At 29.8% G+C, this 26,874-nt stretch overlaps 1 protein-coding gene and 1 non-coding gene across 3 annotated transcripts; both read left to right on the top strand.

The window, feature by feature from the left end:
* The first annotated feature begins 9,417 nt into the window (after positions 1 to 9,417).
* Positions 9,418 to 9,490, top strand: TRNAA-AGC (transfer RNA alanine (anticodon AGC)). The gene has a single exon. It is a non-coding gene; the product is annotated as a tRNA-Ala (tRNA).
* An 11,087-nt stretch (positions 9,491 to 20,577) lies between these two features.
* Positions 20,578 to 25,083, top strand: LOC126660761 (uncharacterized). Of its 2 annotated transcripts, none has more exons than XM_050354422.2 (7): positions 20,578 to 21,051; positions 21,864 to 22,647; positions 22,928 to 23,207; positions 23,317 to 23,424; positions 23,637 to 23,915; positions 24,055 to 24,198; positions 24,640 to 25,083. In XM_050354422.2, exons 1-7 carry the CDS (start codon positions 20,688 to 20,690, stop codon positions 24,826 to 24,828), a joined length of 2,148 nt encoding a protein of 715 aa, XP_050210379.1. In that variant the 5' UTR covers positions 20,578 to 20,687; the 3' UTR covers positions 24,829 to 25,083. The 2 variants fall into 2 exon arrangements, with proteins under 2 accessions (XP_050210379.1, XP_055959944.1); XM_056103969.1 differs by lacking the exon at positions 20,578 to 21,051 and adding an exon at positions 21,596 to 21,761.
* Positions 25,084 to 26,874: the final 1,791 nt, after the last annotated feature.

Here is a 26,874-nt window from a genome sequence, read left to right as displayed (position 1 = left end):
TAATTTATTTAAATAGGCATTGTAAATCAAAATTAATAATTATATTATTTAAATAACTAAATATATTTAAACATGTTTTTTTGATGGAATGATCAAATAAAATATCTAATTAAATTTATTTATATATATCGTATCATTTAACTCGCATTATAAATATATAGTAGTTAATATATATATAAATTATATCGTATTTATATTTAATCTATTTGTATTTTGTGGTTTGACACATGATTCTTATACAATTCGAAAAATACAAATTGTAAAGGGTAAAGGAAAAAGGTGTTTGATTGAACATGTCGTTTTGTTGGTATTCCTTCTTTTGTTTACTTTTTGCAATTCCCTTTTAGTTGCATTTTGCCTACCCTAAATACCAAACAACTACCTTCCTTCTTCCATGAATAAAATGACCTATCTTCTATTTTTTTGATTGGGTTTAATTAAATTTTGTAGAGAAATTAATCACACTGGGGCGGCTATTTTTTATAAAAAAATTATAAACTTTTGTGAAGATTTAAATTATAAAATAATTGACTAATAAAAGCATTTAAGTACTAGGACAACTAAGATAATAAGTCAGATAAAATGACTTTTAAAATCTAAACATTTATGTTTTTTTTATCAATTGCAACTAAATTTTTTAATTTTTAATAACTGTGTCCAATTTTTTTAAAAAATTACATGAGTCAAATTTTTAAATTTTATATTATAAACTCAAACCATTATATCTTTTATCAATTATAAAAAAATTAAAAATATTATCCAATCTTAAAAACGGTTGCAAAGAAAGTTTATTTGCAGTTAGTAAAAGGTATAAAGAGTTGGATTTAAAAAAATAAAATTCAAATTGGTCGTAATTATAAAAAAACTGATAATTATTAATAAAATATGCAAAGATTTAGATCTAAAAAATATTTTAACTTCCTATATATATCATATTAGACCGACTTTCAAATAACTATTACTATAACCAAACGAAATTTTATTTCAAAAAGTTGATTCAATTGTGCAACTCAATTTTGACCAAAAACTACACAACTCTACTTCTAAAAAATTATTTATTTTATTTTTGATAAATATTTTTTATAGATTTAGTTTGAATTAGTCATCTTTGTATAAATATCAATGTTGACAATAGTCAAACAAACCTTACAATTATTTGATTTGTGTGCTAACATTTTAGAATACATAGAAGTGAATTAGAAGGGTCTAAATTATAAAATTAGTGAGATTCATTAAGAAAAGGAATTGAAGTGTCATTTTCAAATAACAAATAATGTAGCCAAAGAGACATACATTCTATTTCCACCAAACAGCCATGAATGATGAAAAAAGTTGTAGAAAGCAAATTTATGATAGAGAAAGCAAATAAAGAATCTTAGAGTGGAACATTTCTTTGGTATGCAAAGAATCTTTCACTTCTATATTTCTCTTTTTCTTTTTAATCTTGCTAAATATGAAACAATAATAATTATTTATTAATTATTATTTAATTTTAATAGAATATAAATTAAAAAATCAATAAATTAACTGATTCGGTTTGATATAATAAATATATATATACTTTAAATATTCAATTTCGTTTGATTTTAAAGAAATTTATTTAATAAAATTTCAAGTGAAGTTCATGCTACTTATGTATAGAGACGGTCATTTTATTTATTAGATGCTGATTCGTTGAGTAAATTATTTTATATTCATGTACAATGGCAGAAATATATGTGCATATGGAAATATTCTTAAATTATAAAATAAATTTTTTTATTAAATTATTCTCATAATTAATAATTTTTCTCATTAGATAATATCCCTCAATAAAAAAAATCAACTTATTAATTATTATAAATAATTTTCTCTCTCTTTGGCCTAGCAAATATATATTAAAAAATCATTTCCGATAGCCGGTCACTAAATTTTTTTTATTTCTTTAAATTATGCTATACTTATTTTTGTATACTCATTTATGTTTCTTTTTTGAGAAGACTCGTCTATATTTTCTTATTAAACCGTTTCTGCACTTAAATAATTTTCTCATTATATTATCTTTCTCATTAATTTTTTAACAATTAATAATTATAAATATATTTATTTTTACATACTAAGTATAAAGTTTTCTCTCCTCTCTTGACTTTCGAGCAAAGGATTAATCCGGTTTCGAATTTGTATTATGGATTAAATAAATCTTTTGTAACTTTTTTTAGTCAATCAGATTTTTACAGTTGTATTTTTTTGGCCAGATAAGTCATTTTAACCTTTTAATCAGTTAATTAAATCTCAAACTCTCTTAATTTAAGTTAAATAGCTTTTAATTTGTATACTTTAGCCCTACGGGAACCACGATGCCTCCCCCTATCCCCTACCCAAACCCTAAGCCAAACACCTTCAACCACCAAATTCCGGCCACCTCCAAACCTTCTTCTGTTCATTACCAACACACCTATGATAACGACACGCTACTTCGAGAATTATCCAGACCATTGGTTTTATTCGGATTTGCAGCATGCTTTCGAGAAATTTGGGGTTTTCGGCAAAGTCATTATAACGAGGAGAAAGAACAGGATGAACAAACGATTTGGATTTCTTCATATCGACAGGAATCAATCTATTGCTGAGGTGGTTAGTCGAATGAATTCAGTGGCGATTGGATCCTTCAGAATTAGGGCCTTTGTTTCAAGGTTTCCTAAACCTTTTTTTCACGTCAATAAAGGGAAAAAAAAGGAATTCATGCAAAACCCTAGACCTGCAAATAATCAAGATTTTTCACGCAAAACCCAAGCTACTTACAGACCAGTGAAGGATTCAACCAGAGACTCAAGATCGTACGTTAATGTTCTTCTAAACAAACCTGTGATTTATAAATCTCCATCGCTGCCCAAGGAATCAACATTGAATTTGATTGTTTCGGTTTCAAATATTTTAGACCTTCCTAAGGTGAAGTTGGCCCTCATGAACAATGGATTCTCCTTTTCGTATATTTCGTACCTGGGAGGTCGTCAACTATTACTGCATTTTGATGAGTCTGCTCACTTGGAGGAGTTCAAGTTCAAAGCTGCAGATTTTCTGCCGTCCTTTTTTTCAAATATTCAGCCTTGGGATAAACATTTTGTGGCCAAAGAACGCTATACCTGGATAACGTTCACTGGGATCCCTATTTGCGCATGGAACGCAGATTTTTTCACTATGCTAGGGAATCGTTTTGGGGATGTTATTTCAGCTGAGAATATGTTTTTAACTAAGGAACGGATGGATGCAGGTTCGCTCCTCGTGTCTACAGCATTGCCTTTCATTGATTGCTCTTTCCCAACTGTTATAGATGGAAAGGAATTTGTGATTAAGGCTCGGGAATCAGACTTACCAATGGTTTTGAAGTTGGAAGATAATGATACGGCAGATTATTCTTCGACAAGCTCAGATTCAGTTTCTGATAATCCAGAGATCCCTCCGGGCTTCAGATGTGCAAAGACTACTTCATCTACTGCAACTCATCATCCTATTGGCAGCCCAGTTTTTATTCTGCATTCACCCACCACTACAGCAAAAACGAGTTCAGCAGCTAAGGAGACAGATCCACCTCCAGCTCTTGATAATATTACGATCAGGAAGAAGTCTAAACAATTATCTAATGGAGGAGATGCTATGTCAGGAGAAGCAGTTTCAAGGCGTGTAGATATGATGGCAGGAAACACAAAAAGTAATTGTGTCCAGAAGGTTAAGGAGGCTAAAATACAATCTGATGTAGAGGAGGAAGTTCAGAAAACTTGGAATGTTGGATTTGATCTGGGATTGTTTGAGGAGGAGAACAAAGAGCAAATTATCTCTCTTATCTCCCAGGGAATTAAGAATCTCTCTTAGGGAGTTTTCTTCTCCAGGTTATCTATTGCTTATGTCTTGTAAATTTAATTTTATTTCTTGGAATTGTCGAGGTGGATTGTCTTTTGCCAGGAAAAATCGATTTATCCGTTCTTTGGTTTCTTCAAATAATTTATCTCTTATTGGTCTTATTGAGACCAAGAAAGAAATTTTGGATGACTTTATGATTAGGTCTCTTTGGCCGAACCTTGATTTTAGTTACGCTTTTGCTCCTTCTTCTGGTGCTTCAGGAGGTTTACTTTGTATTTGGAATCCGAAATTAATATCTCCTTCTAGAATTGTCAAAGCTAATAGGTGGATTAGCTTGGATTTCAGTTGGTCTAATTGTAACATTAGATTTATTCTGGTTTATGCTAGCAACTGTCCTAGAGATCGGGCTACTTTATGGTGTGATATTCTTGCTGAGCTCGATACTGATTTGCTTTGTATTTTAGCTGGTGATTTTAATGAGATTTTGGAGCCTTCAGAGAGACTTAACTGCAGCGGTTACTCTTCATCTATGCTTGATTTTTCAGCTTTTATTTCTTCTTCTAATCTTGTTGAATGCAGTCTTCAAGGCAGGTTCTTTACGTGGCATAACAGTATTTCAAGATCAAAGATAGACAGATGTTTCATGTCTCCTTCTTCTTTTTCAATCTGGCCGAATGGGGTTCTAAAATCCATGCCTAGATCTTACTCTGATCATGTTCCACTTCTCTTTTGCTCGGACATGGAAACAGATTGGGGACCTAAACCGTTTAAGTCTATTAACGCGTGGTGGAGTCACAAGGAATTTTTCTCGTTTGTGGAAGCTTCTTGGCATTCTATATCAGTTCGGCTTCTTGCAGCTAATTTGGTAGTGAAGTTAAGGGAGCTTAGACATGTTATTAGAACTTGGAATCGTGAGGTCTTTGGAGACTTGAATGTTAAATTGTCTACGGTGCAGTCTGATATCTCGGTTTTAGAAGCAACATCAGATTTTCAAAGTCTTTCTGAAGGAGATGGATTGAGACTTGTTAGTCTTAATGCTGAGTTTTCTAAGCTTTCAAAAAACATTGAATCTCTCTGGCATCAAAAATCAAGGGTTAATTGGAATCTATACGGCGACAAGAATTCCAAGTATTTTCATGCAGTGGCCTCTATACATTCTAAAAGCAATGTCATTTCTGAAATCACTATTGATAGTGTTAGCTTCAACAATCCTTCAGAGATTAAGCACCGGGTTCACCTATTCTACAAGGATCTTTATCGGCATTTTCCAGCTATTCAATTTTCGTTGGCATCTCTCCCTATTCGGCCTCTCACAGATTTGCAGTCTTCTTCTCTCTCTGCCCAATTTACAGAGGAGGAAGTCTTTGCTACTCTTTTGGGTTGTGACGATAATAAAGCGCCAGGTCCTGATGGCTTTAATTATTATTTTTACAAGAAGGCATGGAAAATTCTGAAAGGGGATATTATGACTCTATTTCATGAGTTTTTTGCTACATCTTCCTTTCCTATTGGTTTAAATACGGCATTCCTGGTGTTGATTCCGAAATTTCATGGAGCTTCTGAGATAAAAGACTTCCGTCCTATTAGCTTGATCAATGGAGTTTTTAAATTGCTCTCAAAGGTTCTGGCTAATAGACTTTCTCCGATTCTTCCTTTGGTTATTTCTGAAAATCAATTCGGATTTATTAAAGGCAGGAATATTCATGACTGTCATATGATAGCTTCTGAGATCATTCATCTTGTTAAGCGCAGAAGAGAGCAAGTTTTTCTTATTAAACTTGACTTCAAGAAGGCATTTGATACTATTTCTTGGCAATTTATTTTGCAAACGCTGCATAGGATGAATTTTGACAAAAAGTGGATTGCTTGGGTTTCTTCGTTCTTTGATTCAGCTCAGCTGTCAGTTCTTTTGAATGGCTGCCCAACGGAAAACTTTTTCATGGGTAAAGGAGTTCGGCAAGGGGATCCTATTTCTCCTATGTTATTCGTTTTAGCAGTTGAGAACCTGCGAGCTATTCTTGTTAAAGCTTCCACTTTGGGCCTCTTAACGGGTATTCATATAGATGGCTTGACTGATCCGGTATCTATCCTGCAATTCGCGGACGATACTCTTTTATTTGTCCCTAATGATCTGAGCATGATCCATAACCTGCTGCGTATTCTGAGGTGTTTTGAGCTGATTTCTGGCCTTAAAATCAACTACAACAAGTCTTCTATTATTGGAATTAATGTTGATCAAGCTTCTTTGTCTATAGCTTCTGACATCCTTAATTGCAAAATAGAGGAATTACCCATTATTTATCTTGGATTACCATTATCAGAAAGAACAGTTGGTGCTAGGCTGTGGGATCCGGTAGTTTCCAATTTTACTTCGCAACTCTCTACTTGGCGAGGTAATTTACTTTCCCCTGCGGGTAGACTTACTCTGATAAAGTCTGTTATTTGTAGTTTACCGGTCTATTTTTTGGGTTCTCTTTGTATTCCTCAATCTGTAGTTGTTTCTCTTGAGCGTATTATGAGACGCTTTTTATGGACGGGTAGTTCGGACAAGCAAGGATTTAGCAAGGTGGCTTGGGAGGATGTTTGTGTTCCGTTCAGTTATGGAGGTCTGAATATCCCCTCTCTTCGCACTAAGAATCAATGTTTACTTTTAAAATGGGTGTGGAAATTAATGGAGTGTGATAGGAATTCACTTTGGTTTTTAGTTATCTCTAACAGCTCTACCATTAATTTTTGGTTCGATATAGAGTCGGTTAATGTTTCGAAACTCTCTCATTTATGGAAAGGGATCTTGAAAACCTGTGTTAAAAATGCATTCATTTGGAATTGCTTTTCTGACTCGGTTTCAATGGCTCTGGGAGATGGTTCTCGTATTCGTTTCTGGAAGGACAAATGGCTCACTGAACCGCTGCACACCCGCTACCCAAATCTGTTCAGACTTTGCAGAAACAAGGAAGCTTTGGTGTGTTCGTTTTTTGACAGCAATAATTTCTGTTTTGGCAGATTTAATTGGTCTCGCAGGTTGAGGATTGGAGAAAACAGTCAGTTTTTATCTCTTATTCACCAGCTTCCATCTCCTGGGTTACTTTGTAATCAAACGGACAGCTTTGTTTGGAGGAATTCAAAGATTTACTCTTCATCTTCAATGGCAGCTCTGGTTGCCGCTGCTTCTTCAAGCCTTCATCAACATCATTCCTTCTTGGTTAGTCGGGTCTGGAAGGAGAATTTACCCCCTAGAATTCAGTTCTTCATCTGGTTACTAGCAAGAAATCGCATCTCGTCGAAAGCTTCTCTGGTTTACCGTGGCCTGCTGCAATCAAACCAAGCTTCTTGTGGGTTTTGCGGGGAGATAGAAACAGGTACTCACATAGTCATTCACTGCAATTATGCTTGGAAATTTTGGTCGATTATTCTTTCTAAATGTGGCTTCAGCTGGGTGTTTCCTGATTCTTTAGAAGGTTTCTTTGTTGCCTGGGTCTCTTTATCGGATAGTAGGCATCGAAAACTATGGAAGCTTATTTGGTTCTTTGGCATTTGGCATTTGTGGAAAGCAAGAAATGGTCGGGTATTTCGAGATGAGTTGATAGATTTGCATTCTTTGGTCTTCAAAAGTATTTGCAAAGCGGTTGAGTTTCTTCGAGATCAAAAGCATAGTTTCCCTTATTCTGGAAATGACGTTTTTCGATCTATAGATTTTTTCTGTAACTCCACCTAGACGTTTTTATTATTTTTGTCTCTTTTGCCTTCCACTACTTTGTGGTAGAGCTAATACATCGATCATTTATCTAAAAAAAAAATTTGTATACTTCAAACGCATGGTTTATTTGATTATGAGACACAAATTTAAATATTTAGTTGATACAAGTGATCTATTCGATTCCAAAATAGAAATTTAGCGATCTAGTTGACTAAAAAACAAATGACTCATTCGATAAGATACAAATACGAAAACCGGGTTCATTTTTTGTTCTTTGAATTTCTAACTCCACTCATGTACGTATATGCCACTAATAATTCTAGTCATTGTTTGGAGAAAATTAAATTTGATATAATATTCTATTTAAATTAAGAAAAATAGATTCAAAATAGTTAGAAATTAGTTGAAAAGAAATTCAACTTTTCTGTCACTAAAAAATTGAAAACTTTCTGTTCATTAGCACCATTACTGAGTAAGCTTTTCATATAAAGAATGATGGGATTTGACTTTCAATTTTTCTTTTTCTCCTTTAATGCGCATTATTTTGAATCCTATTCCCAATTTTAGTCTATATATACACATTTTCTCATTCTATATATATAGTTAGTGACTCAGTGGGTTCTATATATATTCTTCTTTCAAGTGATGATGATGACGATTTGACTCAGCCATTAATTATTGTATTTTGGTTGTGCAAATGATGCATGGTCCATGGATAAGTATTACTCTTTGTATACACACATTTTTAGTGGTATAATTATGTAACTAATTATTTCATGAATTTTTCATTTATTTTATTATCTTATTAGCTAGCATTTTTAGTACCAGCACCGTATGATATTCGGAGTTATTACTTCGATTGACCTGGAATGAACATGAAGAAACTCTCCCTAAAAATGTTTAAAATTACTCCATACCGAAGACTCAAATCCAAGACTTTTGAATAAGACGGAAAAAGTCATTGCCCCATTTCAATCTCATTGATACAAATTAGCTAGTACATTTGAATGTATATCATCATGTTGATCTCACTCGAAAAAGATGGATGAAAAAAGATATTAAAATAATTTTTCAGTCGCATAATCAAAAAATTATAAAAAAAAATAAAAAAATGATCGGTGATAGAAAAAAAAGGAAGCTAAAAAGATATTAAAATGAGGATGATTAAATATTAAAGAATTAGAGTTTATTTTTGTCATACATATATTTATGATAGTATCTCTTTATATAAGTTGTTTATGAGATTATTCTATTTTCTTACAGTTGTAAGTTATTGCTGCCGGATTAAGATAATAAGATAAGAATATTACATTAAAAATAATAATTTCAATACAATACAAATTAGAAATATCTTGAAATCTTGTAAAATCATAATTAGTGGAAACTAAAATAGAAATGAGCTCATGAATATATTCAATGTTGCTATCACTCGTGAGATTGAATTATCTGTCCAACTAGGACCAATGTCCATACAAGCTTGTCGCTAAAAGTGTAGATTAGTATAACCAATTATTATTATTTTGCCTTTTTCTCCTTTTTCATTGTTTCCCAAATAGACTTTGTTCTATTTAACTTAGTTTCTTTTAGTTTTCTTCTATTTAACATCTCAAAATTACTGGTTTGTTTTGTTATGATATAATTTAATCTTATATAGTACCTAGTAGTTCATTTTTATCCCTAATAATAAAAAATAAAATTTAATTTCAAACTTCAATCGCAACACATATATGAAAATCACGCTTCTCATATGTAAAAATTATTCGCCATAAATAAATACATTACCACCAATTAAATATAGATATACTAGTGCTTAAAACTAAATCCTTGGTCGAACCAGTATGACCGCTGATTTAAAGGCCAACCAGTTCAATTGGTTTAACAATGGGGATGTAGCTCAGATGGTAGAGCGCTCGCTTAGCATGCGAGAGGTATGGGGATCGATACCCCGCATCTCCACAATGCAATCAATTAGTAATTTTTTTACTAGATTGTGGGTTCAAATCCTCCTACAAACGCTCTCCCTCTCAATTATAAAAAAAATATTTTTTATTTTTAAGAGAAATCAAATTGAATTGACCTTTAATTTAAACCGGTTGAACCGACCGGTTTAGTTCTTAAAAAGTGACTGTATCCAATGATCCGACAACAAAATAAGTGAAATTTGGCACCATCTTTGTAGACATACATTAAGAGTTTAATTTCCTTATATATGAATATACATAAAAATGATTTTGCCAAAATTATAGTTCCATTTCGGAGAAATACATAAAGGTGGTAACTTAAAACAATTATGATCAATCCAGCTGCCATAATAGTTATTATTGGCCTACCAAGCCAGATTTTGCCTTGTGTTGTCCTATTTTTGTTATTACATTCCACATAAGTTAATAAATCTTATACAAATATACATAAATTATTTAAAAAACTACTTTATTATTATCTTGCTTTATAATTGCTAATAAATAGATACTTTGAAAGAGATATGGAGCAATATATTTAACTCCTTAAATAAAATTGTATCACCATAAATTTTGTATACTAAAATGTTTAAATTTATAAAAAATAATTAATTCAGTGATAAATTTAATATGATTTGAGGTATTACTTCCAACCGGTGGCGGACAGAGAAATTTAATATAAGATAGATAACACTGTACAGAAAATATATAAGGGGAATAAAAATAATAAAATATAAATTTAAAGTGGGCCAACTATAAATTTTAAGGTGACAATATTATATTATTTAATTTTATATTAATATCATTTTTAAATAATTAAAATGGACAATTGTCCAACATACTTGTTTCTAGGTCTGCCTCTGATATCAACTAACAACTAATTGATTGATACATTGAAGAAAAACTATGTTGGTGGTTTTTTTTTTAAGTAGTACATTAAAATTCATAATAATAAACACCAATACATGAAACTCTAATCTATCTTACTATAAAACAGCATGCCTTATTAGTGAATATACAAACTAAACAATAAAATTTTACCACAACTTGAGTTGATGTGATGACAATACCCCTATTTTGATCACCATTAAGTATTCCTAATTGCATAAGTATGCTGGATTATTGGGTCGGGTATCAGCCCGGTCCGGATTGGACTCGAGTACTAAATTTTTATATGAAGTACGGTCCGAGTTTTTATAGATATGTTTATAATAAGGGCCAATCCTGGCTCGATCTAAATCCGCTTGATCTCGGTCCATGAACATTTTAGACATAAATAGGGGTGTGCATTCAGTTAAACCGAACTGACCGAACCGAATTTTTTGGTTTTTTAAAAACCAAATCAAAGTTCTGAAAAAATTAAATTTTTTAAACCGAACCGACAGTTATTTCGGTTTGGTTTGATTTTCGGTTCAGTTTCCGTGTAAAAGTGACTGGAATTTTTTACTCCCAAAATCAAACCGAACCGACCAACCAAAATTATTCTACTTTTTCAAACCGAACCGAACTGAATTTGTCAGTTCGATTTGGTTATTCGGTTTCGGTCGGTTTTTACACACCTTAGACATAAGTAAAGAATATAGTGAACAACTCCTTTATCATCATCACAAATTATTTTTTTACTCGTTTGTAGTATTTATTCTTTTAATGATTTTATTTTTATTTTTTCAGTCACAAACTATTATTTTTTTCATTTTTATGATCGATGTTCATTAGTTGATCATCATAGTATTAATAAATATTATCGTTACATAAGATTAAGCATGTCAAAGGGTATAAGACCAACTAAAGTCATAATGGAGAATTAAAGACTTCTTATCTTTTAACTAGAAATTTCACATTATTCAAATTATAAATATGAAACAATTTTAAAGATGTCGAGACAATAACTCCGGACATCGTACGGTACCTGTACAAAAAAAGAGAGTAATATGTGTTAACCCTAAGTTAAGCAATATGAATATGTTTAAACTTGGAAATTTATTTCCTAAAATAGGTACTTTATATTTATATGAGATGATAAGACACTAATTTGATTACCAAAAGGAAGAGAAAATAATATGCCAAAGTCCAAAACAAGAGACATCTCCATTATTGTGTTCTAAAGGGCTAAGCTTCTCATGCCAAGAAACCCCACTTCAACAAAATTTAGAGGCACCCTTCAAATCACACTAACCTAATTATAATTGATATTACTATTAAAATGGCAATTGTTTCTCTCTCTCTCTCTCTCAATTTTTCTATTTTAAATTAAAAACAAAAGAGAAAGGAAAAAAGAAAAATGTCCTATTGATATTGTTTGCCTTGTCCCCATCAATAAAAATCACATTTTCATTTGGGTTCATTGCAAATCATCTAAGTTAAGCCAATTCATCCTACTATTTTATAATTTAAATGGCAATTCTCTCTCTCTCTCTCTCCCTCTCTCTTAATTTTTCTATTTTAAATAAAAACAAGAGAGGAAAAAAGAAAAAAATCCACCAAATCTTTTACCTTGCACATCAATGTAGAAAACACCTTTCCCACTTGTACATTCTCTACTATGAATTTGGTTTACTTGTGTCCTATTGATGTTGTTTGCTTTGTCCCTACCAAAAAATCACATTTTCATTTGAGTTCATTGTAAATCATCTAAGTTAAGCCAATTCATCTTACTAATTTATAATTTAAAGATTATTAGTAACCGGTAGCGGAACCAGAAATTAAACAATAATAATAAATAATGCCGATAACTGATAAAATGAATAAAATGAGACGATTGAAAAATGTCAAAACAAAAAAGTTTAATGGAAAATATTGATGCTAGAGAAGCTTCCGCTCATCGTAATTTTTTTGGCCCCAATGCTAGTATTAACCACTAAAATTGAACAAAAAATAATATGATATATTTTGACTTTCAAATATGTTACTAAAAAAATTATACCGACAGCGTCTGGATTTTTAAAATTTGCTAATTAATGCTTTATTTATTTTAAATTAATGTTTCAGTCTTTTAAAATACATCAGAAGTAAAAGTAATCTAAAATTTATTGATATTATTTTCCATTTTGATTCCACATGTATATGTATAGCATTTGCATAAATTATAAATATTTTTGCTAATATGGCAGTGAAACTTAAGTAAACATGAGAGTTATGTTATCATTTTAGCACACCGATGGTTGAAAAATGACTAAAAATAATTATTGGATATATTTCAAAAAAGTTAAACTACTACTTTAAAAGAATAAAAAACATTATGCAAAATGATAGATTCACAAAAATTCAGACACCAATTACAGTTTTCATTCTTAATAAAATGGATTAGATTTGTAATTACTAGTAAGATATGCCTATGGTGGTGTCTAAGCAAAATGAATTGATCCATGAACTGTGGAAAAAGTTTTTCTTTTCCACGTAAAGAAGCAATTATTGAGATGTTGAAATGTAAAAAAGAAAACTTGAATGATAAAAAGTGGACACACATGTAAAATAAAGTGGTGTTGGTAGTGGCTAATTAAGTGGACAACTAGCCCTTGGATTTTACCATAAATAGGAATTTATGTTTTTCTTATAGTGGAGGAACCTAGTTCTTTTCCTACTATTAATTTCCAAACTTTGACAAATTTTTACTTTCTCTAAAATGGATATACTACTTTTAGTATTAAATTAAGGGACTTATTTGCAAAGAATCCACTAGTTTTTAGAAATTTAGCCCACTTTAATTTGCCTCCATGTTGCTACTCAATTGGACAATGTATATGAATAATTTAATTAGTCAATATATTAAGATTTTTTTATTGAATATTAAGATGACATGTTATGACCTCAAGAAAGTGAAAAGACTAAAAGAATGCATTAAAAATGGACTATTTGTTATGGGCAAGTCTTGTAGATTCATATTAAAATTGGTTGTTTTAAATTTGTACTTAAAACTATATAGTTAATGCAATGTTTTTGTACCATTAGGTTCTCAAACTTGTTTTTTCTTCAATTAACAACTAATAAATTTAAAAAGTAACTAGTTGCCAATAATGGTTTTTTTGAAAAGCATAAACTACAAAAAAGAAAATGGACCAAAAAGTAATGGAAGATGAATTAGGCAATTTTTGGTCATGTCTAGCTATCTTTTGAGTTTGATTGCATGTACAATGTACATATTTTTACATGAATATCTCCCTAAAGGCCCTTTCCCCCCTTACATGCACCTAAACTGGATGATGGGCCGAGGCCCAACCCAACCAGGCCCATTTTTCTTGAGTCGGATTTGGACAATTATTTTTATTTCAATCATGGATTAGGTCAGAGTTCATTTTAAGTTTGATTTTTATGGACGAATTTGAACTTTTATAATAATCAAATTCTAATATAGGCTTAAAACCGAGTTCAAACCTGTAAAATATAACGTACGAACCATATTTGAATAATAGATATAAAGCTAAGGTCGGACTTGGACTTGAACTTATTTATAAAAAGTCAATTCCGGTCATGTTTGGTTCGAATCCATCCAGACCCAGCCATGAACCGTTCTACATGCACCACAAAATATTCTTGCAAGACAAATAGTTCATTTAACTTGAAAATTTGGGTAAATTACATGAATCATGTAATGATCAAATTTCTAGCTTAATCAATTACTATCACCCACCACTTAATTATTATTTTTTGGAATACCATTAATATCAAAAACATTACACATTTTATTGAAGAAATTGGACAAACTAAATATTTGAGTTTCCAACATTTTTCATTTACTTTAAGAGATAATACATAATTATTTATATCTTGACAAGCTAAATTACATACTCAATAATTGATATTTTTCAAATATTTTAAGTGGGAGAGATAAATAATAGCTAATTTTAAGACAAAATTGGATACAATGAACTTAAAAAAAATACATGACCAATAAATAATGAACTGTGTAGTGTTTCCAAATATGTAGGGTTTCATTTCACTTAACTAAAGCCTAAATTGGAGGAGGAGACTCACATTCACATAGATTGAAATGTGATAAGCAAAAAATTAGGTGAAATGTATTATTCAATTTACAAGATAGACTACTCCTTAAGGAAACTCTGGCCCATTATGGGCTCATTATGGGCCCATAAGATATGAGGAGTAATCTTACATGAGAAAGGAAATGAGAGCCCACAATTTTTGAAGGATGGCCCATGAAGTCATATATAGGTAGAGCAATGCTTGCAAGAGACCCTCTATCAATCAAGTGGACTATAAAAGATCAGACAAGATTGGTTTAAGGTTTAATTTCTTAAAAAACCCCCCACCTTGCATTTTTTTTTCGTTTATACCCTGATCTTGTAAAAACACCATTTGTACCCAATTTTGAGTTTTTATGTTTCATCTCTACCCAAAAGCATTAAATTGTACTCTTTTCATTTGAAAAAAAGTTTAAAACAGTCCTTCATTTTTAACTTATATACGAATTAGATATTAATGTTATTAATAGTACAAAAATACCATCTTTTTCAAAAAATTAAAAATAAGAATAATTTTTTTTATTTTTTTTTAAAATATTTCGAATTTTTTTAAATTTTTTTAAAAATATTTCCGACAAAAAAAATTAAAAATAATAATAATTTTTTTAATTTTTTATTATTTTATCAAATTAAAAAAATTAATTAATTATTTGGATGTATTTGATTATTTTTTAAGTTTAAGGATATATTTGTATATTTTAAAATAGAAAAAAGTATGTTTTAAACTCTTTTACAAATGAAAAAAGTACAATTTAATGCTTTTGGGTAGAGATGAAACATAAAAACCCAAAATTGGGTACAAATGGTGTTTTTACAAGGTCAGGGTATAAACGAAGAAAAAGTGCAAGATGGGGGTGTTTTAAGGAATTAAGCCTTGGTTTAATAATGCAACTTCCACAATTTATCTAGACAATCATCTTAAATCTTAGGCATAAATCACATTAAAAAGGTAACATTAATGCATATGATAATAATTAAAATGTTGAAAAATGAAATCAAATATGGGATATGGACCAAACATTGTTGTTAACATGAGTAATGAGTTGGTAAGACATTTTTTTAATCTAAATGCGATTACAAGTTAAAACTATATACAACCGTTTAAAATTTGAGGTAGAGTTTTTTTTTAATAACAAAAGACCTGTCCGGTTCAAATAAAAATTAATTTGCATTGAAAAAGTTTAATACGCTGTTTTATAATTGAGACTCTATTAAGACACTTTGGGGTTAAACTAAAAAAATAGTATAATTGTCAATTAATGGAAAGTTAAGGTCTAACCTAATTGTTAGACTACTACACTTGCATTCTAACATCTAAGATTTGAACCTCGTCTCTACAACTTTAAAAGGAAGATACAATGTAAATGTGTTGCATCTGTTTATCCAATTTAAAAAATTTACATTTTAAAAAATTATGAATGTTTTACAACTCAAAATGTAGAGATTTTCAAAGTAGACTTATATGTATGACATTGATATTGATATTTTTTCGAATCATATTTGTACAAGACATGTATAAAAAGTTATAAATTTTAGATAACCACAGTAGTCTAGTGTATTATAATTTATAAATAAAAAATTTCAGTGCTTTTAAATCTCTCATATTATTTATAAAAATTAAAAAGGATCGAATGTTTCAGATATCATTTAATTGTGCGAGAGAAAAATGGTCATTTGTTTGTTCAGAATTGCTATGTGTTTTTAAGCTATCATTTTTAATATTACAATATTTTGTTCCATACTATTAAGTAATTAATATACACCGTCCCAACATTCACATTTATCATAATTATCGAAAAAATATTCGTGTTTCGAATTATAAAATTTATAGTTCTTATCTGACATTGTGTTCATATTATAATTACAAAAGTCGCAAAAATTAATAATTTATTTTCTAATTAACCCTTTAAATTAAAACTTTATCATATAATATTAATGATATATTCATATCTTGATAAAAAGATTGGACTATTTATGGTGATCATATGCCACAAATGAATGGAAAAACAGCCACAACCACCATAACCAAAAATAGCCAAAAATAAGATGTGTTGGGTGTACAGTTAGATGGCAATAAAACTTCCAATTCAATGAAAATATTAAAATGAGTAGCTAGAACTTAGTAATCCATTCGATGATTGTGGAAGAAATAATTATTAATTACTCATACTATTAGTAGAGAATTCATTTTGTCTCTAAATTTATGAGTTATATAATTTATAAAACTAATTTTTATATATTTATTTGATATTTAATTATCATTGTAGGTGCTGAATAGTCTGAATTAGTATAATTCTTTTTATCAAAATTTCCATATATTAAAAAATTAAAATCAAATGTATGGTTAAACTAGAGAGTTATTAATTCCATATAAAAATCACCATATTTATAAGTTTTTTTTTATTTTAATCGCATCATTTAAATGTGTCAAATATACCTTTCGAATTGATATTTTTTTTATGGAAGTTGATTTTGTTGGTTTATTATTCAAACTCAATTAGTTTTAAATTTGATTCATCATAATTTAACAAAGCAATATTAAAAATTATTATTATGTTTTAATTAACTGAATTTGTTTAAAGATTTGATGATTGAATATTTTAGATTACAATAATATGGCATAATATTTATTAGTAAATTCAAAATAGAGTAACTAAGAAGAACATTTTTTGTTAAAAAAGCTGCATTTCCCATTTCAAAATTCATACAGGACATTTTGTGCTATTTTGTAAACAATAAAAAAATTAAATACTCATTTCCTATAAAAAAAACCAAAAACATTACCTAAAAATGAAAATTTTAATAAATTACTCATTCATAATTCATATTATCTATAATAAATTTTATTTAATTTTTTTGTTGAATTATGTTATATTTTATTATATTATAATTTTTTTAAAATATTAATTTCAATTATATTTAAACAAATTATAGATAATATATTGTTTTTCTATGAGCTTAACTTTTGAATATATTTAAATAATATGTTTCATAAAATTTCATAAATGTAAAATAAATTTAATTTATATATAGTATATTCATGTATTTTTAATATTCACACATTTATTTTCAAGTTTTTTAGCTTTTACTTTATAAAATATAATTTTTTCCATATTATTTTGATAGGGAAAAGGGTCATTTATACCCCTAATGTTTGACTCGAGGATCAAATAAGCACTTAACGTATGAAAAAGTTCAAATATGCCCTTAACGTTTTAGAAAGTGAACAACCATAACGTCCAATTTTGAAAATTATGCCCCCAATTTCTTATTTATGAGTCAAAATCGGGGTATTGTTGTTCACTTTTTAAGACGTTAGGAGCATGTTTGACCTTTTTTTGGCCGGTAGGGATTCATTTGATTCTATAAATAAATTTTAGGGTATAAATGACCCTTTTCTCATTTTGGTATGATGTTATTTTTCGCTTTCATTTTTGTGGTACTTCGTAGATTAATGGTATGTAGAATCTTTTGACCAACGGCTATATTAGATAAAAGAAACATCAATTTCAAATTTAAAGAACAATAATCAAAACATCCAAAAATATAAAAAGAGGAAAATAAAAGAAATGATGGTTAATAATATGGTATCAAAAAAGATAAAAAAAAGTGAATGTTTACTAAAATCACATGGAAAAGAGGATAGAAAGTGAAAAGCCGCTTCTGAATGTCACACTATTCATGGAGAAACAACATCATTCTATAAGGTGGATTGATTTTTTCCTTTTCAAAATTAATTATTATTCATGATAAGGAAATTGTGCCAATAAAATGAAAAAATTCCATGCCAAAAAAGAAACTGTACATGTGATTAATTATCAAGAAAATAAAAGATAAATTCCTCAAATAAAAATTATTTTTTGTAAATAAATTGTTTTTTATTAAATTTTAAAGTGATGGTAACTATTTAAAAAAAAAATTATATTTTCAATGAGAATTTTTTTTAAGATGATCAATTATTCACCATTTGTTGTATGTGTCTTCTCTCTTATTATTATCTTATATTTTTAAAAAAATATTATTACCATCATAAGAACATATATTTTTGAGAAGAGAAAAAAATCGCAATAAAATTAAAATGTTATTAGTACAGAGCAAAACAATATTTTCTCCACATAGTTACAAATTTACAATGGAAAAAGTCTACCACATTTCCGTTGATTTATGATTACTTGGAAATGGAAAAGTTAATACTACAATTTAACACTCATTTTCCAACTCATGAAATCAAAATACTTAATAATTACAATTGAATTAATTTTTAATCCATATTTTAAATCTATAGCTATGTCTATATATTTTTTATCTTAAAATGTTTAAAACCATGAAAAGACAATTTACAATTTCTGTTTCCTATAAAAATTATAAATTCTAGATAAAATCTATCCTAAAGTCTGTGTATCTTTTTTTATTTCGTCTTTAGACTTTTACCTGATTCTTGTATGTTCGAAAATAATTTATAAAATCCTTTTGTTAATAAAAATGCGAAAGTGTGAGGAAATAAGTAAAATTGTTTTTGAAAGTATAAGAATCAAATAATAAAAAAAATTATAAAATTATTTTTGAAGTACAAAGATCAAGTAAAAAATAAAAAACGCTTAGTATAAAATAAAAAAAGTATAAAGCACATGAACCTTACGATAGGTTAAACCTAAGTTTTATATGAATAAATAATATGGTAGTATGAAAATTTTGTAAACTTATCAAATCTTAACGGTTCTCAATTATGAGATCCGATTTTTAGTTGAAAATCATCGTTCCTTCATCCATATATATGCATGTTTTTCATTAAGAAATGATGTTACGTGGTTCTGTTTGTTGGTGTGTTCTAAGACTATTTTGTTAGAGATAAAATCTTAAAACTATAAATCTAGTTCATTCTTTTTTTTAGGGAAAATCTAGTTCATTCAGAAGATAGTTTTAACTTACAAACTAATTTGTAAGTTTCAACAAACTAATTTTCTTTCAGAATTTTTTACTATATGAGTTCTGCAACACTGAAATAGACAATATTAGTAGACTTATGTTATCATTAAAATTAAAAATTATGGATAAAGATTTATAATAAGTAGTATAATTTTTTAAAATTTTACATGTAACTGTTTTTTTTATCTTTATCATGTTGATTTAATGAAAAAGAAGAAGTAAATTACTGTTTTTTTGTATAATTGTAAATTACTAGAATTTGCCACAAAGACACAATCATTAAGATAAAAAAAGTCCAAGCAATAATTAAACTTTAATTAGGAAAAAAAACACTCCATGTAGAAATTGAAATTCCTTGCCCCCACTCAACCAAAAAAGCATCATAAAAGAAAAAAAAAAGCAAATTAGATATCTAAAAAAAGAACAAATCAAAGAATAATTCTTTAATCTTAAAAAAGTGGTCCCAATTTAACGACTACCCATTTACAATTAGACACACCACCAAGAAATCACAAAAACAATCATCCACGTGTACGTCCAAGACAAAGTCCACGTGTACTCAAATTGACCCCACCAATCGCCTAAACCCGCAAAAAACCTTCGTCACTTTTCAAAGGATTTAACTTGCAGTTTACTCCTTCAATTTACAAATAATACTCGACCAGTACAAATTTTAATTATATGCTCAATTTCGTCCTAGATTTGACTTTGTTTTAGGCCTATCATCCATAAATATCCCATTTTTCTGATTATTTTATTTATTTTTGTAGTCTCATCTTTCAAATTCTCAACTTCAGTATATTTTTATTTTTATTTTTAGTTATAGCCATTTATTTAGATTAAAGAGAAAAATTGTAAATATATTTTTAAATTGTTCACTTCTGAAATATTTTATAATAAAAATATAAATTGAAATAATAATATAAAGTAATATAAAAGAAAATTTTATTTTATTCCACTTTAATTTAAAAAAAATTACTATATTTATAACCGAAAATTAAACAATAGTGTAAACATAAATAAAAACAGTCGAAAATAAATATGACTATATTGAAAAAAATATTAAAATATATGTTAATTGGTAATTGCTTATAAGTTGAAGGATCAAATTAACAGTTAAGTCCTTTTCATAGTTGGTAAGAAAGACATAAACATAACACCTTATTGTCTTCATTTTTCTCTGTAAGAATTCAGAATCATAAGCGAGCATGCAATGCAAATAAAAAACCATGAACTTATCATTAATTTTCCCACTTAATTCCTCTTCAAATTCTAATCATAATCACAGCCATGGCAATATCAGAACACACGGAATCAGAATTGTCAGAGTCACCGCCAGCACTAGTAGTCAACCACCGCCACTCTGAACCGCCGGACATGGAGGCTGTGTTTGATTTTCTACGCAAAAATGGCTTAAAAGAAGCTGAATTTGCTCTGAAACAGGATATGATTGAGAGGAATGAACTTGGTTCTTTTGACTTTGAGAAATTCTTGTTTGTTTTGCCTCCTGTTAAGATTCCGGCGAAGCTCCGGTTGCCGGAGAAGGTTTCTGGCGGTGGTTTTAATGATGGGGGGAGATTGAATTCTGGGTCTGGTTCAGATGATGATGAGTTTGTTAGCTTGGGATCTTCTACTAGTGAGTTGTGCTCTTCAGGTATTACTAAATTTTAGATTTTTAATTCATTTTTATATTAGCAAATATTTAAAATTTTGCTTGATTATGTGAATTTTGATTATAATTTAGTTTTAAAAGTAAGAATCTATATATTTTTTTTAAGTTCTTTATTTAGATATTTAATTGATTTTTGTTCTGTTTGGTTGTGGAGGATCTCACTAATGGAGCTTTCTAGCAAAACCAACAAAAACAACAACAGTTGATTGTAATTTTCTTATTTAATTCTAGGGTTATGAATTGGTGTATTATTAGGAAATTAGAAACTTTTGTAAATGATATCTAAGAAAAAAGTACTTCAGAAAAGTTCATAGGATTAGAGGAAGTAGTTTGGTTGGACGAAATGATATAGGAATATCCGGTAACACGTCTACTAGAGTTTTGTATCGGAGTTCATAAGAAGCGGTGGTGAAGATAGTGTAACGGAGGTTCTGCGGAAAATTAACTCGATGCCGGATGATAAGGATAATGAAAAGTTAATGAATGTTTCTGGCTGATTGGTATAATTGTTCTTTCTGTATAGTTCTTTGCAGACACAGGATGCTGCTAGTTTATGTTGCACGGAATGGGAAAATTGAAACGAGAAATGCTGAAGCGGAAAAAAATGAAACAACGTGTTGTAAAAATTAGTTAGAAACGTAAAGTTTTGGAGTTTTACAAGCGTTTTGAAAACTGAAATGGAACGCCCAAATGTAGGAGTTGATAAGTTTCTGTACAGCATAAGTCTTATAATCAATGCATATTAATTTTGTTGCTAGTCACTTCAACATTCTACTGCTTTTCGGTTTCTGCAGAATTTACAAATCCATATGGACTTCGTTCTGCATCTCAGGCTAATTCAGAAACATCATCAGATAGATTGTCTGAATTTGGCACAGCACGTGACTACCCGGATTTTGATTTGCAAAATGACTTTTATTGGCACGATAATAACAATGAAGGAAGCTTCATGAGTCCTTCCTTTAACGGTGTAGACTATTTCGGCGGTCCAAGTGAGGATAAGTTTGTCATGACATCCGAGCTTGGGAACCATTTTGAAAATCCACTTGATCTTTACGGTAAAAATGAAGAATTTGAAGCAGAAGCAAACAATGATTACCTGGACAAGCCTTGTCTTTTTAATATTAAAACTGTCAAAAATACAATCGAAGCTCAATTACTTGACTACTATCCAGTAAAGCATCCGGAAGGAAACGTTGACGGACATGAAAGTTCAGTTTCCTTTTGTAAATGTTGTGCAGACAGAAGGGGGTTATACGGTGAGTGTCTTACTGATCCAATTTTCTCAAACTCCAAAGAAACAGATTTGAGTAGTTATCGGCTAGAAGTTGGAGATGATCTCACTGATTCAAAAACACATTCTGGAGATGGGTGGATTAAAAATTATAAAAATTACTCCGAGCTAATACCAAATGGAATTAATGACTATGAGGATGGAAATGTTAGAGAAGCGTATGAGCTCACGGCTTCCGCAGAAAAAGAGGACGCAGAAGTTAATACAGATGAGGTTTCGATGTTTGAAAATCAGGAAGATGAATATGAAGTATTTGATCTACGAATCATACACCGGAAAAACAGGTTAGTCGAAGATAGTTAATTCTCTGAACTTTCGTTGCATTGATGTTTTGTGCCCAGTGTTTGAATGTCAGTTGAACTAGTCTAAACTTTATCGGACTTCGCAAGCAAGTTGTCCATGTTTAAAATCTATGTAAATCTGAGACTTCCCTCCATAAATAAACAATTGATTATTATATTTTGATCTTGTTGTTGCACAATTCGGCTGATGTTGATATTTGAATTCTGTGCATTGTCGACTCGATATGTAAACTCAGTATATTATCCGTTATGCTATTTGCAGGACGGGATTCGAGGAAAACAAAGATCTGCCTATTGTTCTTAATACTGTCATTGCAGGCAGATATTATGTGACAGAATATTTAGGCTCAGCTGCTTTCAGTAAGGTCGTGCAGGCACGTGATCTTGACACGGGAGTAGATGTTTGTCTGAAGATTATTAAAAATGATAAGGATTTCTTCGATCAAAGTTTAGATGAAATTAAACTTTTAAAGCTTGTAAACAAGCATGATCCGGCTGATGAACGCCACATTCTGCGTCTCTATGACTACTTTTATCACCAGGTATATAATAAAGTCTTATGGTATTGTTAGAAATTGTAGTAATTGCAGCCATTATGTCATTGGCGGAATTTTTTTGAACTGCCGATAACATTTGTGTTGTCATATGTAGGAGCATCTTTTCATTGTTTGCGAACTCCTCAAAGCAAACTTGTATGAATTCCAGAAATTTAATCAGGAATCTGAAGGTGAACCTTATTTCACGCTAAGCCGGCTGCAGGTTAGTTCATTTTAGTCATTAAACTATTCTATTTTTGTAATTTAGAAATTTTAAAATTTTCCGTTTTAGAGAAGGAATTTCCAGAGCCAGCCTAGTCGATGATTGTTATTAAGTAATTCGGAAACCAATCCTTGAAAATGCGATTTCCGCAATTGTAAATTTAACAGCACGCGACATGTGTAACTGTGAGTCATTGACTGTTGCCACCGCAGGTCATAACTCGACAATGTTTAGAGGCACTCGAATACTTGCATCATTTGGGAATCGTTCATTGTGATTTGAAGCCGGAGAACATTTTAATAAAGAGTTATAGAAGATGTGAGATAAAGGTTATTGACCTCGGAAGCAGTTGCTTTCAATCAGACAACTTAAGCCTCTACGTACAATCTCGTTCCTACAGATCCCCCGAAGTCATTTTGGGTCTTCCTTATGACCAAAAGATTGATTTATGGTCTCTCGGCTGCATTTTAGCGGAGCTATGTTCCGGAGAAGTACATCTTAGCTTAGCTTAATTAATAATTATATTTCATTACATGTCAAAGTTTTAATCGCCTCTACTATCAAAGTATTGTTTCTTATCAGTAATTTAGTTAGCAAAGTAATATTTATATGTATCTGTCTCTTTACCAGGTTCTATTTCCAAATGATGCTGTCGTAATGATCCTCGCTCGCATGATCGGGATCGTGGGACCTATAGAGTCGGAGATGTTGATGAGGGGGCAGGATACACACAAGTACTTTACAAAAGAATATGACCTCTATTACGAAAATGAGGTTTGTCTTCTGTATGCTTCCTTGTTCACATCATTCTATGTTGTCGGAAATTTATAGAATCCTACGTTTTGGCATTTTGTTTCCTTTATTGAAGCGCTTACGATCTCCCTGCACTTATTGTGTTTTTGGCATTGGATCTCTGTACTTCTATTTGTCAACAGTGAGTTCTTACATTTTAAATTTATAGACATTGAAGTACACGTACTTCATTTCCGTGACAGAGGGATCTAATGTCTACAAGAATTAAAAGTTTAGAGACTTAATGCTGTCAAATTAAAATGTAGGGATTCAATGCCAACAAGTGGACAGGTGTAGGGATTGAAATATGCGCTTTTTCTATTTATACCATATTCTTGTAAAAAATGTTCTTTTGGCGTTTGAGTTTCCGTGCTGCATAGGCAGCTACGTACTGCATATTTATACATCTAATTGCTTGTCCAGGAGACAAACCAACTAGAATACATAATCCCAGAAGAATCCTCATTGGAACATCATCTGCAAACTTCCGATGTGGAATTTATTGACTTCGTAAAAAGCTTACTCACAATCAATCCCGTGAGTCGCCCAACTGCAAGCGAGGCACTACAACACCCTTGGCTTTCTTATTCATACGAATCCGATTTTTACTAGCTCTTACACTCTTGTTGACATGTGTTCGTCTTGTTTTCGATCTTTGACGAGATTGCATGACCGGGATGTATATTTCCGATATCAATTTTGGTTTTATGTGCATTCATACACTTCTTTGTCAGCACATAATTTATTCTGTACATATCTTCTTTAACCCCTTCGAGTCGTCGGAATTTGTACGAAATGTAACGGGTGATTGCTATAAAGAAAAGGCAGTATCAATAAAATACAGTATTATATGCTTTTCAGTTTTAATCTTTTTTTTATTTTCTTTATGCAGATTCTTTTGTGCCTTGTGTATAAAGTATCTTTCTGAAACAAAATTAAAGTAGGGTTTGTTTTTATTCAATTTTTTGATTTGATTCGGTTATTTTTTTATGTTGATTGAGTTGGTTTGGTTTCTTTTAATTAAAAACTATAGTAAATTGAAAACTGAACCAAAACTCTGTGTGTGTGTATATATTTATACCAAACCAATATATTTCGGTTTGGTTTGGTTCTACTCATGAATTTGGTTTATACAGTTTTTTAGTAACTTGGATTTTATTCGGTTTTGACTATTAGCAAATCTTCACCATCAACAAAGAGTTAGTTGAACCACTATTTTGATTGGTCCAACAATTCCTTCTGTAATTTCTTTTTAATTATATTTTCATGTTATATATATACACGTATATTACGCTAAACCAGCCGATTTGACCACAAATTTAGTCAAGTCCGGCGGGTTAAATTTGACTAGCTATTGATTTATAGTTCAACAGATTGAACTTTGATCGGTCGGTTCGACTTTTATAAAATTAAATATCATAGATTTTAAATGCAGCCCTATAAAGGGCTTAGAATAAATTCCTAGTGGGATGAAAAAATAATTCATAACCCAAAGAATTTTTTAGGGATTTTTGTGAGCAATAATACATAAAGCCAAGATGAGAAAAATAATGATTAAAACAGAAAAGTTTATTCTATGTTTATCTTGGATTCTAAGTTATCGATAATTTGATACAATTAGAAGTAAAGCATGAGATTTGTAGAAATTATTATATTAATAGTATTTTAGTTGGATGGATGAAGTAGTTATAATGGATTTTTTTGCAGTTATACTCGATTATTTTATTTAAAAATTCAACTAATTAGAGATTAATTGTTTTTAGAGGGTATATTTATTTATTTTTTGAATGGTCTATTTTGCTGATAGATGGGGCAAGAAAGACTTAGTCATAATTGTTTCCTTTTGGCTGCTTCGATATTCTTTTACTACAAATCTAAGTCCAAGTTGGCCTAAGAAATTTATAGATAAGTTAACTATGTCATTATATTGTTATTATTAAATAATTAAAGTAAAAAATATTTTATAAAATAATATACCATCACATAAGATGATATATTAATAAAATTTTGTGAAAGTGTAAGATTCAATAATATTATTTCAATTGAAATAAAAACAAAACTATATTTCATATTTTTTTTTTTGGTAAATATAACTATTACTATTATCCTTATAGTATTTTTTTTAATATTTAGTTTTTAAACATTAATGTACATTTCCAGTTTTGTCAGCATTCAACTGCTACAACAGTTGAATATGACTTCCCATTTATTTAAACATTTATTACAAAATATAAAATAAAATCAACAATCAGAGTCCCACACATTTTATCTACCAAATTGCTAAACAAAAATAGTTAATTTTATATAAAATCACCACCTTAAATTTTTTTTTATTTTAATCATATTTTTTAAAAATATAAAAAAAAATTAACACCATTAATTTTTTTGTAAATCTATCACCAATAAAAAAATACGATGTCTTTTCTTTTAAATAAATGTCATAATCTGACTAATACCCTAACTAACACAAAAAATACCTTCATCTTACTTTTTTTTTGTTGATTCCGGTTGTCGAATCAACAAAAACACGTCGAACTTTTACATTCGCATTCGTGATAGATTTACAACAAAATGAAAGATGGTGATTATTTGACATTTTCTAAAAGACATGATTAAAATGAAAAACGTGTAAAGATAGTGATGTTATTATGGAATTAA

Source organism: Mercurialis annua, linkage group LG8, assembly GCF_937616625.2.
Source record: "Mercurialis annua linkage group LG8, ddMerAnnu1.2, whole genome shotgun sequence".
NCBI lineage: Eukaryota > Viridiplantae > Streptophyta > Magnoliopsida > Malpighiales > Euphorbiaceae > Mercurialis > Mercurialis annua.
Note: the sequence above shows the minus strand (reverse complement) of the source record. Positions and strands in the feature narration are given on the sequence as shown.

Bases quoted from the DNA above. Each gene is read 5' to 3' on its own strand.
- LOC126660761 (XM_050354422.2), top strand. From the start codon at position 20,688: ATGGCAATATCAGAACACACGGAATCAGAATTGTCAGAGTCACCGCCA. The intron at 23,208-23,316 runs GTATATAATAAA...TGTCATATGTAG, and splicing joins ATGACTACTTTTATCACCAG to GAGCATCTTTTCATTGTTTG. The intron at 24,199-24,639 runs GTTTGTCTTCTG...TTGCTTGTCCAG, and splicing joins ACCTCTATTACGAAAATGAG to GAGACAAACCAACTAGAATA.